Here is a 20,575-nt window from a genome sequence, read left to right as displayed (position 1 = left end):
AAACAGACACAACACAATATTCGTTAGAATATTTCTAAATTGTGTCTTAGAAATAACAAATTGGTCGAATTCCTGTAAATTTCAGTGTGTATTAAAACCCTGCAGAAAATACTCTAAATATGGAATTAGGTAGGAAAGTCACGTAAAATGTGGGCTCTGGACCCTCATCTCCAGAGATTTTGACTCTGGAATCTAAAATAGCACTAAGAGTCTACATCAGCTTCCTGGTAGAGATTCTGATTCTCAGGCATTCTGTTTTCTAATTGAATTGGGGAGGGGATGGTCTAAACAGCCTTTTTGATCAGAACTTTATCAAAAGTTGTTTACCTCTTTGGAAAATTAGATCATCAGTGGCTTTGTGGCTCATGATACTTGGTTGCTGATACAACACACTTGTAGGGTAAGCGAAAGACGACAGGATTCTGGTTCCAGGAGGCGGGTGGCCACGCGTGTGGATGAATCATTTCACATTCCCTGGGAACTGTTTATTTAGACTTTCAGCTCCATCTGTTACCCAGTTACTATTCCGTTCCTCTTTGCCTCCTTCCCACACCTGCTATCATCCTTTCTACCTCCGTCTTTGACTTTTCCTCTGCGCCCCTACACCACACAATCCCTCGCTACATACCCTGCTCTTTCTCCCAGATTTCGGTCACCAGCTTCTCCGCAGCCCCTTTGGCTTCTTCCCTTTGGTAAATCTCCGGCAATTCTCCCGCAACATCCTCGCTCCTCCTTAAAATGGGAGAAGGGAGGCTCCCACCCTCAACCTAGACAGGGGCCCAAATCGTTTGCCCGGGTCCCCGCCATCTCCTTGCGTCCCCGCAATTTGCTTTCCCCACCCCGCCCCTCTCTCGGCATCCAGCCCCCAACCCCCAACCGCCAACCTCCAACCTCCGCCCTCAGCGCCGAGCTCGGAGGCTGGCTCCCGAGTAGCTGCTTGAGGACACCCGTCAAGGTGCCCCGTCCCTCGCCACCCGTTGGCCCACAGCACTTCGCCAGGGTCCCCCTCCCCAGATCAAACGCCCCCAGGTGCCCGAGGCTGAAGCCGGCTCTTCTTGTTTGGCCTGGGATGCCTACCACGGGCGAGGGCCGTTGCCGCTGAGTCCTGAGCCCGGCTGCACCCACGTGTCCCAGAACGAGGCGCCGGGCCAGTGAAAACCTCTTCAAGGCCAGCAACTCCTCATCTCGGAAGCTTATTGCAGACGAGACCCGCACCGGCCCGGGAGCGGCGCGCGAATCACGAGCAGCACGTGCGGGTCCTCGGCGCCTCTCCGCAGGGTGCGGGTGCCCGCAGAGCCAGCGAGCGAGCGAGAGCGCGGGGGCAGACAGGGTGGACGCGCGGGCAGCTGGGAGGAGGACACCCAGGGGGACCAGAGCCAGGTGGCGGTGCAAGCGGCGGGACTGCAGTGCCGCCTCTCCGGAGAAAGCCCACAAGCGCACACGCCCACGCGCGGAAGCACGTGCACATCGTGGGCTGCGAGAACCCGAGCCAGCAAGAGCCTTTTGAGTGCCGTACGCGTTTCAGCGATGGCTTCTGCCCTGAACAGCAAAATTCACGCTCCCGGGAATTGCCCGGGCTCCAAAGCCGATGCCCGCGGTGGCGCCGGCTGGAGAATGGAGTGTGATCCTGAGATGCACGTGAAAATGTGCAAGAAGATCGCCCAGCTCACCAAGGTAAGGTGAGGCGCTGCGGGCTGGAGAGATATGCGCCCGGGGCGCCCGGGGCAGGGAAGGGAGTGCGGACGCACCCAAGGGAGGCCCAGGCAAAATCCCTGCTGAAACTTTGTCTTCGAGGCCAAGCGGAAGGGAAGCGGCCTTAAATCTTGGTGACCTTCTGGAGGCACCGTCCTAGTGCAGTTGAGAGAAAGGATCCTTGCCAAAAAACTCCTACAGCTTGCACGCCGAGCAGGTGGTCAGTGCTCCCAGGGTGGGAATGTGAATCGAGTTGAATCAGTGCTGGGGTGTGTATGTGTGTTTCTTTGCAGGCTCTGCTCAAATGATCGTGTCTGTAATGTTGTGATTTCATTCATCACAGTACTTTACCGGCGGGGAGGAGGTCATGTGGGCTATTTAAATATTTGATTCATTTATTCCTTCATTCAGCAAATATTCGAGTCATTTGTTGAGTGCCAGCAGCTTGCGTGGCACCGTGCTAAACCTGGAAGCCTGCCCAAGGGACTTACTATCAAACTGGCTGCAGACGTGTGCAGAGCGTAAATGGGGAAGTGAACGATTCACCATTTAATTACGGGATTACAAAAGACCTTGGGAGGTCAGCCAGCCCATTCTCCTACCTCATCCCAGGGCCCTGATTGAACCTCTAGGGACCGTGCTGCCTTCCTTATAAAGACCAGCAAAAGATGTCACCCTGTCCTTTGTTAGCTCCCTGCAGCTTCGCAATTAGGAGTTCCTTGTGACAGGCACCCCTCCTGTGCCTGGCGTGTAGATGGAAAACATCCCTCTCTGTCTTTTATACAAGGTCCCCCAGTGCCTGAATTTAGCTGTTTGCCTTGGAGTTTCCTTTTGATCTCATAATTATTCCTGATAACATGCTTGCTAGTAGAACATCGGGTCCAAGTTCTGTGTATGGGACGTGCTTTCTTCCCCAACTGTCTCCCTCCCGCTTCCAACACCCACTTTTTTTGTGGGATCACAGGCATTTTCCTCCCTATCTCACCAGAAGAAAGAGAGCACAGAGATCTGAAATTGGGCACTAGCTGCCTTCTTAGGCCCTTCCCTTAACTTCTCCACATTTTTTGCAAATGAACCTGTATCCAAACAGTGATCTCCTGAGTCAAGGGTGGAAAAGGGGAAATGGAGATACTCCTTGGAGGCCTTGGGACATGCTGCTTGGCACCACTGATCTAATTTGCAGTCTCCCAAATAGTAACGTCAACCCAAAAAGTATTGATTTGAGATGTTAGGCACAGAATAAACATCTTATCTGTCTTCAAAGAAAGTAAAATATTTTTGGAGAAACAATTTTGGAGAGAAAACGAAAAGATACTACTCTGTAATCAGTTGCTAAATTGGATGTTTCAAGTTGTGAGTGCTCTAGAGGTAGAAACAAAGGTTAAGTCATTATAGGCAAAACAGTTAGGAGAAGTTTTATGGAAGAGATGAACCTTGAACTCAGTTTGAATTTATGGGGTGCCTACTGAGTTGGACCATCAAGAAGGCTGAGCACTGAAAAATTGATGCTTTTGAATTGTGGTGTTGGAGAAGATTCTTCAGAATCCCTTGGACAGCAAGGAGATCAAACCAGTCAATCCTAAAGGAAATAAACCCTGAATATTCATTGGAGGACTGATGCTGAAACTCAAATACTTTGGCCACCTGATGTGAAGGGCCTGTTAACTGGAAAAGACCCTGATGCTGGGAAAGATTGAGGGCAAAAGGAGAAGGGGGCAGCAGAGGATGAGATAGATAGCATAACTGACTCAATGGACATGAATTTGAGCAAAGTCCAGGAGATAGTGGAGGCCAGAGAAGCCTGATGTGCTGTAGAGTGTGACGTGTCCAAAGAGTTGGACACGGCTTAGTGACTGAGCAACAACTATGTGTCAGGCACTGTGTTTAATATTAATGGCATACAACTGAAAAAGATAGGGCCCCTGCCCTTGTGGTGTGACAAATGTATAAACAGATCATTTGAATATAATGTGGTAATGGTAGTCACTCCACCCATTAATATTTTGGCATGATTATTATTTGCCCAGCACTGTGAAGGAAGCAGTGAAGAAAGCATCCACTGATCCTTACGGCATAGTAGGCAGTGTTTCTCAAAGTATATTCTGCATTAGAAATCACAGTTGACTTTTATTATGGTGTGCTCTCTTTATCATTTTCCACGCTAGTTGTTTAAATTAGACCCTTTTAATATTGATATGCTACCTTTCTTTTGGTTGGTTGTACATCGTATTTTCCATCTCTTTATATTTAATCCTTCTATAACTTTTACTTTGTTGTATCTCTGATAGGTGAATTTAATCCATATGCATTTACTGTGATTACTACTATATTGGGGCTTATTCTTCCATCATATTTTGTGCTTTTCATTTACCATCCTTTTTCTCCATCTCTGCTTTCTATGGGATTAGTTAAATGATTTATATTCCCTCATTTTCCACTGTTGGTTTGAGGGCTTTAGGCATTATTCCTATACTTATCAACATTTAGTTTTTCACATGCATATTTAACTATAGTTTTTCTAATATGACAACCTAGACAGCATATTAAAAAGTAGAGACATTACTTTGCCAACAAAGGTCCGTCTAGTCAAGGCTATGGTTTTCCCAATAGTCATGTATGGATGTGAGAGATGGACTATAAAGAAAGCTGAGCACCAAAGAACTGATGCTTTTGAACTGAACTATGGTGTTGGAGAAGACTCCTGAGAGTCCCTTGAGCTGCAAGAGATCCAACCAGCCCATCATAAAGGAGATCAGTCCTAAGTGTTCATTGGATGGACTGATGTTGAAGCTGAAACTCCAATACTTTGGCCACCTCATGCGAATAGCTGACTCATTTGAAAAGACCCTGATGCTGGGAAAGATTGAAGGCAGGAGGAGAAGGGGACAACAGAGGATGAGATGGTTGAATGGCATCACCGACTCAATGGACATGAGTTTGGGTAAACTCCGGGAGTTAGTGATGGACGAGAAGGCCTGGTGTGCTGCAGTCCGTGGGGTCACAGATAGTCAGACACAACTGAGCGACTAAACTGAACTGAATAAAATTATCATGTAATTCTTTCTTCTTGAAAAAGAGCTTTCCTTACCTCACTCATTTAATAGCCCTTCCCTTTCCCATCTTGTCATTGTTGTCTAGAAATTTTTACCTTTTAAATTTTAAATAATTTTTATAGTTAATTAAATTTACAGATACTTTGCTGATTCTTTTATGCTTTTTTTCCCCTTGAATCCATGGCCTTGTTTTTTGGTTCAGTTTTCTTCTATCTGAAGTTCATCTGTTAATGTTCTTTCTATAGGGGTCCTGGTGGGCGAAGAAATCCTTTGTACATTTGAAAATGTCTTTATTTTGTCCTCACTGTTGTTTATTTGCCCATAACATTCTTCTGAACAGTTATTTTTCCAAGGCACAGTGTTGGTAGTGTTCTATTACTGTCAGGTACTAATTGCCGCTGGTAAAAATCCTACTGCCCATCAAATTTTCACTTATTTGTAGATAACCTGCCTTTTCTCTTGGTGGTATTTGCATGTGTTTATTTTGATGTTTAGCAGTTTCATTATAACTCTCTAGTTGGTATTGAGTGTACTTTCTACTGAAGACTCATATGCTCTCTTTAATTCTGGAAAATTATCAGTGATTTTCTGTTCAAATATTGTTTTTCTGCCATTACCTCCTTTCACTTTTCTGGAACTGCTATTAGGTGAATTAAGGAAGCCTCTCCATATTCTGAAATGTTATTAAAATTTTTTTATCTCTGTATCCTGGTGAATTCCTTAATCATGTTTTCTTGTTTGCCAATCCACTAAACAGTTTGTCCAATCCAGAGTTTTTCCCATCTGTTAAATTGTATAATTATATTTTCATTTCTAAGATTGCTGTTCTTGCTTCCTTTTCTGTCTGATTTTGGTAACTTCTTAATTTGTATAGCTTTATTGAAGTATAATTTACATATCATAAAATTCATCTAAGCATACAATTCAACATATTTTAGTAAACTTACAGAGTTGTTGCACCGTAACCACAATCTAGTTTTAGGACATTTCTGTCATTGTCCTTTGTATCCATTTGTAGTCAATCCCTGTTCCCACCCCCATGCCAAGCAACCATTAATCTCCTTTCTGTCTCTATAAATTTGTCTTTGTCAGACTTTTCATGTTAGTGAAACAATGCAACATGTATTTCCATCTGGTTTTTTCACTTAGATGCTAAATCTTAGCATCATGTTTTGAGGTTCATCAGTTGTTGTAGCATATGTCATTCATTCATTCCCTTTTATTACGCACTAGTATACCATTGTATGGGTACTAGTGATCATATTCACCAATTAGTAGGCATTTGGATTGTTTCCACTCTGGGTCTACTGTGAATAATACTGCTGCAAACATTACATTCTTACATACACATCTTCATTATTTTATAAATAAGATAGAGAATATAGCAAGAGAACAAATAATAAAACAAATGGGACAAATGGTTAAGAATAAGAGAATCTGAGTAAAAGATAGGTGTGAAGTTCTTTGTACTGTTCTTTTTCTGGCAGTTTTCCCCTAATTTTGAAATTCTTTCTAAATAAAAGTTTAAAACAAACAAAAAGCATACAGGATCCCAGACCCCATCTTAGAAAGTAAGGAGAGGTGACAGGCTGTTTTCTAAAGCCCCTCAAGACCTATAACATTCACACAGGGTTGAGAATCAGTGGTTCAGAATAGCCAAAGGTTTAAATAGTAGAGCAGACACAGAGGAGTTAATTGGGAGAGCAGGAGGTTTCATGTCTATTTCCCATAATAGCCTGTGGGATACTTTGGTCTTGAAAGCATTAGGCAGGTTTGCCTAGCCCTGTCCATTCAGCCAGTCTCTACTTTTCACCCGCTCAGAAATCTGCAGCTGATTTTTCCTTTTGTAACTTTCTCCACATCCTCTTACCCAGAAGTGTTGGCATCCCTCATACGCAGAGATTTCCCAATTCCCACTTTCAAGGTGGAACGGAGTGTCTTGCCCCCAAAACAAGTTTAACAAAGATCCTTTTGTATTAGAACACAAAAATGAGTGGGAAAGCACATGCTTCCTCTCCATCAATCATCCCTTGAACTGAAGGCTGAATCTTAGGAACCCAGCCCATAAACATGACTCCATACACCCACGAGACCACCTCTCATTAGGAGTTATGAGAAGAAAAGTATCCAGGAGGCAATAAGCAGTCCTCTTAGTGCCAGAAGCTGCCAAGCTAAAACTATAAGGAGTAAGATAACCCCAAGAGAACCTGTCAGGCACTCTTCCAAAATGATGTCTTTCCAGGTCTCAGAAGACCCTATAGGGCCTATGGTGAAATCAAGTGGCTGCAACTTCTGGACATTAGTGATGCCTTATGATTCCCTAGTGTTTGCATTGTTTGCAAAGCCCTTGACACACTTACTCATCCTCCGGGAGCACAACATTTCTGCATGGCAAGGAGAGGAGCATGGTCAGTCCCCGTCTGTTTACAAGAATATGTACAGTTCTGGGAGGGGGAGGAACTGCCCCGGCCCAGCTTATGAATAGGTGGGTAAATATCAGGAATCCAGCTTTCCCATGGATATAAGCCACATTCGCTAATATTACTCTTCCCAGGTGGCTCAGTGGTAAGGAATCCACCTGCCAATGCAGGAGATGCAGGAGACACACATTTGATCCCTGGGTCAGGAAAATCCCCTGGAGGAGGAAATAGCAACCCACTCCAGTATTCTTGCCTGGGAAGTCCCCTAGAAAAAAGAGCCTGGTTATCTACCGTCCATGGGGTCACAAAGAGTCAGCCATGAGTGAGGATACACACAGTATATTTTGATATCAAAACAGCCTTATGCTTTGGTCTTATGTTTTAGTTAGTTCACTGGGGAAGAATGACTTTTTAAATTGGGCTTTCCTAAAGACCCACCACACAGAACTTAGGATGAGTTCAGTTTTGAGGACTGTGGTAAAGTGTTGTAGTAAGAATGAATTCTGTCATTCAAGAAAGCATCCTAACTTGAGAGCAGGGGCCCTTTGAGTGGCAGTGTAGTTCTTATCTGTAGATCCTTGCTTCCTGCTGTGGGAAGGTCTGGAGGTCAGAGTCAGCACTCCCAGCACAGTAGCATGACCAAACCAAAGGAACTCTGTCTCCCCACATCCCAGAACCTTACTGAAGTCTGTGGAGATACATGAGCAGAGACAGTCATATTGGATGTTGGGGGAAAATAGTGGATTGTTTAGGGATGTTTAGATATTTTTATGGAGAAAAGTCCCTGAGTAAAAAGTCAGAAATATTAAGGAAAAAGAATTATAATTTCTACTCCAGGTTATCTTTTAAATGAATTTAAGTTGGATTTATTTCTAGAAGGGTGCTTCTTACTCTTATTTATATAATAAATATAAATAAAAATTAAATGTGAGTAAAAACGAGGACACCCGGAGAGCTAACAATTTGGGATTTACTCTTAGAATGATCCTTGTGTGGCTGTTAACAGCTAAAATGCTATCTCTTCAGAGATACCTTTTCTGACTTTCCCATCCAAAGGGGCCAACCTATCTGTAAATGAGAAAAGTAGTCCTTTCTTCCTTGGTGACTTGTGAGAGTTCACTAACTTAAGGAATGTAAGGAGAGCATCTCACCCCGGGAGCGGGACTACCATAAGTCTGATGGATGTTGGTTTCCCTTCCCTTCCTGAGCTAGAAGAATGGCAGACGGACAGGACCACTGCTCAGTTGTCAAGACCAGCAACTAGGAACAAAGCCAGCCCTTTCCTGGGCTGAGAGGCCAGGGCAGTGGCCCCGGCAGTAGGAGTGATGCCTGCTGCCACACGAGTCCTGGGGAACAGGCTGCCACTTGAGCCCTGGGTTTTTGTGGCTTGAAGCTGTGGAAGTTTTATTGTGCTGCTGACTCCCTTAGCTTCTCTCCAAATACCCTCCTGCCTGCAGGAGCTTGTGTGGGGACAGATGTTTAAACAGTTCCATACCGGTTTGCTTTAGGATTCTAGATTTGAAAACTGCAGATCTGTATTAACAAGCCCTCTCTGTTGGAATCTTTTAATTTAATGAAGTGATTTGTGGTGTACAGACAGCTATCTCACAGAAATCTCTTTGCCAGAAAATAGGATGAAGGACACTTTAAATTGGGTGTCTTTGAACCTTACTAAGATGCCTCCACTTTTGCATAACATTCGGATCTCTGCACTTCCCACCCCAAACCTTGCTCCAAGTCTTTCTCTGCACAGCAGCCAGAGTGATGCTAAAGCTGAGTAACACCCTCCTACATTGCTGTAGAATGTTGCAGCTGCTTTGGAAAACAGTCTGGCAGTTCCTCAAATAATTAAGAGATTTATCATAATGAAGCAGCAATTCTACACCTATGTATATACCCAAGAGAAACTAACTTGTACGTAATATTCAGGGCAACATTATTTGTAGTAGCCAAAGATGGAAACTAAATGTCTATCAACTGGAAAATGGTGTGAATAAAATATGGTACAAAGTACAATTGGGCAGTGACTGAGGGCTGCAAGGTTTCATTTTGGTGCAATGAGAATATTCTTAGGTTGACTGTAGTGATAGTTATACAGTTCTGCACATGTGCCGAAAGCCATTGAATTACACAGTTTAAATGGGTGGATTGTGTGGTCTCAATAATTATATCTCAGTTAAGCTGGGAACATTAAAACCAACAAAGACAAACTGAATTTTCTCCCATTTGAATCCAGTTCTGAAGCAAGTCCTGATGACTTTACCCCATAAATGTAAAAGATCAGTTCTGCATTTTTGCCTCCACCCCAGTCTGAGCCACCTTCACCTCCTTCCCTCAACCCTTCTGCAGCTCCTCATGGTCTACCCTCACCCCCCTCACAGTGGCAATAAGCATACAGTATAAACCAGAGTATGACATTCTTCCATTTAGAACCCACAAATGGCTTCTCATTTCACTTGGAATAAACTTTCTTCACCTAAGTAAATTCTTCAGTATGGTCACCTGAAGTGTCTGCTGTCCACTTCTCAGCGTCATCTTCTCCATCATACTGGCCTTCTTTCAAAGCCTTCAGATGCTAGTGCCACTTGGAGCCTTTGTCCTTGTGGCTTCACTTCTTATGCCTGCTCCTGGCTTGGCTCATATGTCTCTTAAGGGAGGGCCTCCCTGCTCACCTATACCATGAAATTCCCTCAGCTCCATCCGCTTTTTCCATTTTTTCTGTCCATCTGTTCATCTGTTTATTGCCTTCTCTTCCCTACCAAGGAAGTCATCCCTTGAAGGCAGGAATTTCGGTCTGTCCTGTTCTCTCCTAATCACCCCAGTGCCTGGAACAGCACCTGGCTAGTGATTGGTGCCCATCAAGGGTTTGTTGGTGGGCTAAATGAACAAAACTCTTCATGGACCTCCCACAGCTCTTAGGAAAAAATATCACATTTCAACCATAGCCTACATACAGCCATCTCATGGGACAGTGGGGAGATTTCTTTTTCAAGGACAGAACTCAGGAGGTACTAGCATCTAATTTCAAGTTTCGTAAAGGCAATGGAAAACTGGCATATCTGATAAATAAATGGACTTTCCCCATCCCCTCCCAGGTCAACTTCTGACTTAGTCACTCCTAGCCCCTGACCATAGACACAGGATCAGACCAAGCTCTCCATTTGGTCAAGATTGCCAGGAGAAATATCAATAACCTCAGATATACAGACAACACCACCCTTATGGCAGAAAGTAAAGAGGAACTAAAAAATCTCTTGATGAAAGTGAAGGAGGAGAGTGAAAAAGTTGGCTTAAAGCTCAACATTCAGAAAACTAAGATCATGGCATCTGGTCCCATCACTTCATGGGAAATAGATGGGTAAACAGTGGAAACAGTGTCAGACATTTTTTGGGGGGGCTCCAAAATCACTGCAGATGGTGACTGCAGCCATGAAATTAAAAGATGCTTACTCCTTGGAAGGAAAGTTATGACCAACCTGGATAGCATATTTAAAAGCAGAGACATTACTTTGCCAATAAAGGTCTGTCTAGTCAAGGCTATGGTTTTTCCAGTGGTCATGTATGGATGTGAGAGTTGGACGGTGAAGAAAGCTGAGTGCCGAAGAATTGATGCTTTTGAACTGTGGTGTTGGAGAAGACTCTTGAGAGTCCCATGGACTGCAAGGAGATCCAACAAGTCCATCCTAAAGGAGATCAGTCCTGGGTGTTCATTGGAAGGACTGATGTTGAAGCTGAAACTCCAGTACTTTGGCCACCTCATGCGAAGAGTTGACTCATTGGAAAAGACCCTAATGCTGCGAAGGATTGGGGGTAGGAGGAGAAGGGGACAATAGAGGATGAGATGGCTGGATGGCATCACCAATTTGATGGACATGGGTTTGGGTAGACTCCAGGTGTTGGTGATGGACAGGGAGGCCTGGCGTGCTGTGATTCATGGGGTTGCAAAGAGTCAGACACAACTGAGCAACTGAACTGAACTGATATTCCTTCAGGACACCAGAATTATGGGGCAAGATAAAAAAAGAAACCTCAGTGACCAATCATACATAGAATATCCATTTGAGAAAAATAAAAATTACAGAGAAACAAGAAGAAAAAGATTTTAAAGTATCCCCAATCTACAGTAACTGCAGTGATACAATAACTAATACCATTTTGTATAGCCTATTCTATGATTTGCCGTACATATATAGACATGTAATTTTAAAAAACAGAGTTATATCATTCATGATTATTGTGTTACCTGGGGGTTTTCCCTCTTTAAAAGTAAATCTAGAACTGTCCAACATAATTTTAATGGTTGTGTTAAAAATATTCCATTGTATAAATGTTGTATAATTTAACTTATTTCATTTGAGACACTTTTACTGAGTGTTTTTAAAAGTACCAGGTAAAATCCCCTCTCATGGAACTTACAGGCAAGAGAAGTAGAAAGAAACCCTCAAATACAATAGAAGCCCTCATATTCAATATCATATGAACATTTTGAATAAATCAAAATGAAAACTATAAAAGAAAAGCCTAGCACATACATAACATTTTTTAAACTTAAAACACAGGTCAGCAAACTATGTTGCAGGCCAGATCAGCCTGCTGCCCATTTTTGTATGGCTTGTGAGTCAAGGATAGTTTTCACATTTTTAAAAATTTGGAAAAAATACAAAATAAGAAAAATATTTGGTGACACATGAAAAGTATATGAAATTCAAATTTAATGTCCAAAACAAAGTTTTATTGGAACATGGTGATGCACATTCATTTAGAGATGGTCTAGGGTAACTTTTGTGCTGAAATAGCATATTCGAATCATTGGGACAGAGACTTGCTAAAGCCTAAAATAATTACTACCTGGTCCTTTACAGAAAAAAGTTTGAGGACCCCTAATTTAAAACACATAGATGGATACTCATACACTAATTCTTTCATGTGAGACTCGGTTTCAGTTCTTTGGGATGGCCTGCTGTCTGGCATTTCACCTTACTTGTCTTGTATAAACTATACCCATAGTTTACCATAGTTAGAGTGACATTTTAATTTGTCATACAAACTGAGGCACTTCTGAGAATGAAAGGGCCACTAAATCAGATAGGGCACTGAAATTAAAGGTGTAAACAGGGACTGTCCTGGCCTGACCATAATGCATCAGGTTTTTTTTTTGTTTTTTTGTTTTTATCATTTTGGCATCTTTAAGGCAGAGAAGGAGAATCTAAAACACTTGTGAAACAATATGGGTTCAGAATCCTTTTAAACCTTTAAAACTTTTCACTTCTTCATCATACCTAATTGAATACCATTTTTTTTCTCTAGCAACTCTCCTTTATCAATAAATGCTTTATCTTTTCAAATTATTCATCCCAGTTTTCATCAGAACAACAACTTTCTCTTCATATTCATATTTAACTGGCTTAGTGCGGTGTTAAATCACATAATTACAGTAGCAAATATAACTGACATAAACAAGTGACTGTGAGAGCAGAAGTCTGGTGGCTTTCCAGAGGAAGAATGAAGAGTATTAAGTTATCCACACGTTGATTGAATGGAGACTGGTTAAAACGGCTTCTTCTGTTTTTATTAAAAAATTGAAATATGGTTTTGATATGCTACCAAGCAAGAAGTATGAAAACACTGAACAATCTGAGGGATCAATAAAAGTTTCCTGAGGCACATAGGGACTATGATTCATGGATATTTTGGTTGATCCTGGTTTCTCATTGTTAAAATCATTGTGATGTGATTTGTTGTTAAAATATTGTGATGGATATTCTTGAGATTCGATCCCTGCACTTTTACTAGATTATTTCCTTGAGATAGATTTCCATGAGCAGAACTCATGTTTGATGCAGGTAGATTCCTGTAAAAAATATTAGGAAAATTGGAAGAAAGAGACCTGGAGAATATTTATCAATTAGTTAAAAACAACCAAAAAAAACAAGGTATATGGAGGTCCTAACTTGTTAACTACAAAGCTTGCCATTTAAAAAGGCATTTACTACAACTCTGTTCTATAATCTGAACACTGGAACAGTTTCAAGTGAGCAACTCTCATAGTTACAGAGACAATGGAGTAATTACTTTCAAACCATAGTGGCATAATAACAGGCCCAGGCTGTCAGCACACATTATAACTCTAATGGACCTATTTGAAGTTACTTACTATATTCTGAGCCTCCAGGGTAACAGGATACACCTAGAAAAGGCTCCCAGGTTCCTTGAGGCGTTAGAGAAACAAGCAGCTCTCTCACAGCTCACAGGCCAGGAGCACCAATAAGCACGCCAGCAGTTCTCACTGGTCTGTCCCTGATCTCACTGGAAGCCTTTCTCTTAGTTGTGGAACCTTCAGAACATGAAGCAGAAAGACCTTCTTGTGAGTTTTTGATGTACTCATCAGGGATAATGTTGTTCCAGGTCTTGTGAGGCAGGGTGGCAGAGAAAAATTTCCTGAAAAGCTGCTGAATCCTGACCAGGTAGCACTATAGCTTTACCCCCTTAAACTTTATGCCCTTGTTTTGTTAAAAATGCCAAGTCCAAGAGATTATTCAGTGTTTTACAGCTTTGTGTAATTGTACACTTGGCAGTTGCTGTCTTCTCTTTATAAAAGCCATGGTAGACTAAAAATAGCCTTCCAATAGGTGTCAGATCTCTGGAACCTGTGATACTATAATACTTTATTTGGAAAAAGGATCTCTGCAGATAAAGTATATTGAGATGAGATCATCTTAGATTATCTGGATGGTCCCTAAATTCAATGACAAGTGTCCCTTGAAGAGAAAGGCAGAGCAAGGTTTAAGACAGAAGAGAAGAAGATGCAGAAGAGAAGAAAGTCACGTGAAGATGAAGGAAGGGCTTGGAGTTATGCAGCCACAGGCCAAGGAACACCTGGAGCCACCAAAAGCTAGAAGTGACAGGAGGGAGTATGGCCTTGCAGTCACCTTGATTTTGACTTCTGACCTACTGTGAAAGAAAAAGCTCTGTTTATTTTTTTTTAAATAGATTTCAGGTGTACAGCATTGTAAATCAGCATCTGTGTACACTACCATGTGATCACACCACAAGTAGTTGCCATCTAGCACCATACATTTGATGTGTGGTAGTAGACGGCGTTCACCCATCTCACCCACCCTCTCCAACCCCTTTCCCCCTGGTACTAATCCATCCTCTGTGCCTATGAATTTGGTTTGGTTTTATTTTGTTTGTTCATTTGTTTTGTTTTATATTCCACATGTGAGTGAAATCGTACAGTATTTGTTTTTTTCCATCTTATTTCATTTAGCATAATACCTTCAAGGTCCATTTGTTGTTATTGTTCAGTCGCTCAGTCATGTCTGACTCTTTGCAACCCAATGGACTGCAGCACACCTTTACTATCTCCTGGAGCTTGCTCAAACTCATGTCCATTGAGTCGGTGATGCCATCCAACCATCTCATCCTCTGTCGCCCCTTCTCTTCCCGCCTTCAATCTTTCCCAGCGTCAGGGTCTTTTCTAACGAGTCGTCTCTTCGCATGAGGTGGCCAAAGTATTGGAGCTTCAGCTTCAGCCTCAGTCCTTCCAGTGAATATTCAGGACTGATTTCCTTTAGGATGGACTGGTTTGATCTCCTTGCAGTCCAAGGGCCTCTCAAGAGTCTTCTCCGACACCACAGTTCAAAATCATCAATTCTTTGGTGCTCAGCCTTCTTTATAGTCCAACTCTCACATCCATAACATGACTACTGGAAAAACCATAGCCTTGACGAGATGGACCTTTATTGGCAAAGTAATAGATAACATATTAAAAAGCAGAGACATTACTTTGCCAACAAAGATATATGCATCCCTATGTTCACTGCAGCATTGTTTACAATAGCCAAGATATAGAAACAGTCTAAGTGTCCATAAATGAATGAATAAAGATGCACAGAGTGGAATACTACTTCCCAATGAGAAAGAATGAAATTCTTCCATCTGGAACAACATAAACGGACCTTAGCAGAGACATTACTTTGCTGACAAAGGGCCATAGAGTCAAAGCTATGGTTTTTCCACTAGTCATGTATTCCACTCTGTGCATCTTTATTCATAGGGATGCATATATCTTTTCAGATTAATGTTTTCATATTCTTCAGATAAAAACCCAGAAGTGGAATATCTGAGTCATATGGTAGTTCTATTGTCAATTTTTTGTGGCATCTCATACAGTTTTATGCAGCAGCTATACCAGTTTACAGTTCTACCAACAGTGGGTTCCCTTTTCTCCACATCCTCAACAGTATTTATTTCTTGCCTTTTTAGTAATATCCATTCTAATAGGTGTGAGATGATATCTCATTGTGATTTTTATTTGTATTTCCCTAGTAATTAGTGATGTTGAACACCCTATGTACCTATTGGCCACCTGTATATCTTCTTTGGAAAAATATCTATTCAGTGCCTCTGCTCATTTTTTATATCAGATTGTTTGTCTTTTTGTTGTTGAGTTGTGTGAGATGTTACATATTTTGTATATTAATCCCTTATCAGATGTATGATTTGAAATTATCTTCTCCCATTCATTAGGTTGCCTTTCCACTTTGATGATGGTTCCTTTGCTGGACAGAGTCTTTTTAGTTTGATGTAGTTCCATTTGCTTATTTTTGCTTTTGTTTCCCTTGCCTTTAGAATCACATCCACGGTTCCCCCATCCCTGGGATTCTCCAGGCAGGGATGGGGGAGCCTGGTGGCCTGCCATCTATGGGATCACACAGAGTCAGACACGACTGAAGTGACTTAGCAGCAGCAGCAGTTCCATTTGCTTATTTTTGCTTTTGTTTCCCTTGCCTTTAGAGTCACATCCACAAAAATATCACTAAGGTCCGTGTCACTGAGGTTACCACCCATGTTTTCTTCTAGGAATTTTATGATTTCAGGCCCTACATTCATGACTTTAATCTATTTTGACTTAATTTTTGTGTCTGTTATAAGATAGTGTCTGATTTCAATCTTTTGCATGTGGCTGTCCAGTTTTCCCACCACCATTTATTAAAGAAACTGTCATTTCTCAACTATGTGTAAGGACTTCACTAATCATTTCTAGTGATAAAGACACCACACTCCTAATGCAGGGGGTACAGGTTTGATCTTTGGTCAGGAAACTAGGATCCAGCATGCTGCACAGTGCAGCCATATAAATAATTTTTTTTAAACAAACAAAACTGTGTTCCTTGCTCCTTTGTCATGAATGAATTGTCCATTTATGTGCGGGTTTATTTATGGGCTCTCAATTCTGTTCCATTGATTTGTGCCAGTACCATATGTTTTGATTACTATAGCTTTGAGTATAGTTTGAAATCAGGGAGTGTGATACCTCCAGCTGTGTTCTTCTTTCTCAAAGTTATTTTGCTCTTTGGAATCTTTTGTGTTTCCTACAATTTCTAGAATTATTTTTTGTAGTTCTGTTTAATATGTCATTGGAATTTTGACAGGGATTGTGTTGACTCTATAGTTTATTTTGGATACTATGGACATTTTAACAATGTTAATTCTTCCAAAACATGAACATGCAATATTTTTCCATTTATGTGTTCTTAAGTATCTTTCATCAGTGTTTTACAGTTTTCAGTGTACAAATCTTTCACCTCCATGGATAAATTTATCCTTAGGTACTTTGTTCTTTTTGATGCAATTGTGAATGGGATTGTTTTCTTTATTTCTCTTTTTGTTAGTTCGTTATTAGTGTACAGAAAGGCCACAGATTTCTGTATATTGTTTTTGCATCCTCTGATTATACTGAACTCATTTATTAGTTCTAATAGGTTTTGGTGGAGTCTTTAGGCTTTTCTACACATAGTATCATGTCATCTGCAAATAATGATAGTTTTTCTCCCTTTTTGATTTGCCTAATTGCTGATGACTAGGACTTCCAATATTGTGTTGAATAAAAGTGGCAAGAGTGGGCCTCCTTGTCTTGTTCCTGATCACAGATAAAAAGCTAAAAGCTTTTCATCATTGATAAAGTTCTGTTGTTTTAAGCTATGAGTTTGTAGTAATTTGTTATAGCAGCCATGCGAGGTGAGACCACTAGCTAACTTTCACAATATCCTCTTCATCATCAAAGGCTTCTTCCTTCTCAGACCCTTAATGAGGTTCTTGCCTCTGATAATTGTCAGAATCAACCAGGCAGCATTTTTAACAAAAAATTAGACCAATGAATTAAAACTTTTGGGTGAGGTTCAGGCAATTATGCATTTTGAAAACTGCCCCGGTGACTATGACTTTAACCTGACTCTGATATCACCAGAATAGGCCTTTGGCCTTTGGTCTATATAGTAGGTCCATGTCCATTGCCTGGTCCTGGACTTGCTCTGTCTGGTAGCAGAAGATTGAATGAGAGATTCTTATTTCTTTTACTTCTCTAGGAGGTCTTTAGGCCAGTACTGTTCAAATGTTAGTATTAAACACAAATGGCTGAGCGTACCTACAGCACATCTCGTTCAGATGATCATGGCTGAGGCCCAAGAATTTGCATTTTTAACCAAGTTCAGGTGATGCTGCAGACTCCAGTTTGAGATAGCGTTTAGGATTCTCAGGGCTCTCTCATTCTCAACGGCTCCCTCCATTTGAACTTCTAGCATAGTGCAGCTTCTAGCATAGTGCCCTGCTCTCAATATTAATAATATGAGTTGAGTTACTTTGAACTGTTAAACCCTTGATGACAAGGACCTCGCCTTATACCTTTTAAATATATCTTTAGCACCTCCATTAATGCCAAAACAGAGGGGGTGCCAGTAAGAGACATATTAAAGGGTGGGTGTGCCAGCAAAACTTTCATCCATAAGTGATACAAATGCATCACTGGGTGCCAGCACATCACAGGAAGTGCAGAAGGATGCCAAAATGTTAGAACACCATCACCCCCACCCTTAAGGGTGGTATTGCACAATCTTCACTGGCTGTGTCCAGTTGCAGGTGTGACTTGGAAGGGGTTGTGAAATAGTGAATGAACAATAAACTGCTTTGTGAAGGAGGGCACCGCTGGTTAATGTCAAGGCTTTGGTTTTGCTGAGTAAATATGCAGGTTTGGGGCCAGAGCTGAATTGCTCCAGACAGTTAAAGAAAAATTAATCTTCCCTCAGCAGTTCTGCTCCATCTTTCTCCTCATGTTGCATTCAGTCTCTTAAATAGGCATTGACCAATTACAGGTTTGAAGGAGTGACAGATGTTAACCTGCTAAGTTATCCATGTGTCTTGGTCTAGCTTTGCAGTCTGCTGATGATTTTGTTATGATTAGAATTACAGAAGCATTTGTAGGTAGAGTAAGGATTTATACAAATAGGATATGGGGGTGGGTAACACGAGGAGTGATAGCTTTATATTTTGAAGACAAAGTTTATTTAAATCATAGTTTTGGGTAAATCAAACCAGTTTCATGGACATGAAAAAGAACCTATTACTAGTTTTTGTCCATTTTCTTTCCAGGGTGGTCTGCCCTTGAAGCATATCCCCCCACCCCGAAACATCTGCTTTTCCCTGCACTTGCAGGCTCATTAATGGGCATTTTCCAGAGAGAGATCCAGAAATAGCAAATTCCATTAAAAGGCTTATCATTAAGTACAATACAGCTCTTTATGTGGGGGAAGGATGGCCTCTGAATACGAGTCCATCAGGGCTGTGGGCTGGAAAAAATGGGTCAGTTTTCTTTTAAGGGAGAAATTAATACAGCAAGCAAGAGCCAGCAATACCGTGACATTCATCCTGCACAGCTTTTCCTCTTCACGCTGCCAAGTGCGTCTGTCCAGACTTGCTATTCCTGTCCTCAGGCCCCTGGGGCAGGGCCCATTTGTCCTGAAGAAGCCTATCAAATTATCTGGCAACAGCCTAAATAAACATGAGCAAGGAGATTAGAACTGAGCAGAGGGTGTGTGTGTGTGTGTGTGTGTGTGTGTGTGTGTGTGTGTGTGCACGCATCCGGAATATAATCTAAACCAGGAAAACAAAAGTTAATCAGTAACTCTTTCACTGACCTCTTTCCCCTTTGTTGGGTCCTAATGTCAGTTCCATAGGAGGTAGCTTCTAGCCAAGTCCATGTGGTGCTGTCCCCAGAGAAGAGCTAATAAAAGAATCTTGCTTCAGAAAGTGTAAGGGTGAGTGCTTTAAAGGACCTTCCAGTGTCCAGTCTCCTCCTGGCAAACTGATGCACAGGGCTGGGTGGGCTCTTGGTAGCTGAGGCTGACTAGCACTGAGCAAGTGGGAGTTGGGAAATAAGCATCCTATTGAGGATATCTGGGGACACAAAGTCCAGAAAGCTTAGAAAACATAGGTGTGAATCGGGCATATGTCTGCAGTGGGAGAGCTGGTCAGCTGTGTGGGCCAGGGCAGTGAGGGGTTCCAGAAGGTGAATGATTCAGAATTCAGGAGAACTGTCAGAAAGAATTGGATGTTCTGCCCAAATTCAGCAGGATGCCCAGCTAGTTGGTGATAGACCTGAGGACTTAATTCTCCAGAAGGAAGAAATTGGCAGGGGGCTAGATTCTTGGCAAATGACACAGAGAATTTAAAGAGCTTGTAAGACATTCAAGGTGGAAAGATCTTGCCCTACAGTTGATGTCTAGTTGTGCTGGATTGGATTTTGCATTATTGTTCAGTGAATATTCACTTATCTCTAATGTCTTCCTGTACCCTATAAGCAGAGATTCTGTCCTCTTCCCATTGATGATGCGCTTCTTAGATTTTCTTTGGTCTGTGGAATGTTAGCGGAGAAGGAAACAGCAACCCACTCCAGCATTCTTGCCTGGAGAATTCCATGGACAGGGGAGCCTGGCAGGCTACAGCCCATGGGGTCACAAAGAGTCGAACATGACTGAACGACTAACACACATGCACACACATGGAACGTTAAAGTGTACACACAGGCAGAGGCTTTAAATGTGTTTGTGCATTTAGGTGATCACCTTGAGAAAATCATGTGCTGACTGGCCTCTGCCCCTACAGCCTAGTGCTAGTGAGCAGACCTTAATCCAGCTCCCAACTCAAGCCAAGCCCAGACCATACAGGACCTGAAACGCAGGGTAGATGCACTCAGCCACGCCTGACCACAGTTACCTTACATGAGAACGAATGCTTCTTGGTGTAAGTCATTGAGTTTGCATGGTAGTTTGTTATGCAACATTTATTGTGGGCAGTCCCTGACTGAGACTGTAGGGCTGGAAATCAGAAAAGATATCTCGACTAGAGATTCAGTTTTAGAAATGATCAACTCTTAGAGGACAGTCTGTTTATTTGTTTATTTACTCATTCATTCAGCAAATATTTAGTAAAGGTTGATTCTAGACTGGGTACTTATTCATTGGTATGGAGGAGACTGTCCAAGATCCTCATGGAAATAGGTCTCTTGGCAACTTTCCCAGGGAGAATTTGCAGAGCAAGAAAGTGCTGTCAAAAACAGAGCCTTAGGGATTG

At 41.9% G+C, this 20,575-nt stretch overlaps 1 protein-coding gene across 1 annotated transcript in view; it reads left to right on the top strand.

The window, feature by feature from the left end:
* The first annotated feature begins 1,527 nt into the window (after positions 1-1,527).
* FAM184B (family with sequence similarity 184 member B) overlaps positions 1,528-20,575 on the top strand; it is a 116,523-nt gene continuing 97,475 nt past the window's right edge. Inside the window, exon 1 of the mRNA XM_061164436.1 lies at positions 1,528-1,674. Within this exon, the coding sequence (XP_061020419.1) occupies positions 1,528-1,674 (147 nt within the window). The remainder of the gene's footprint in view (positions 1,675-20,575) is intronic.

Source organism: Dama dama, chromosome 17 (genome assembly GCF_033118175.1).
Source record: "Dama dama isolate Ldn47 chromosome 17, ASM3311817v1, whole genome shotgun sequence".
Taxonomy (NCBI): domain Eukaryota; kingdom Metazoa; phylum Chordata; class Mammalia; order Artiodactyla; family Cervidae; genus Dama; species Dama dama.
The sequence above is the reverse complement of the archived record's forward strand: the minus strand, read 5'-3'. Positions and strand labels throughout refer to the sequence as shown.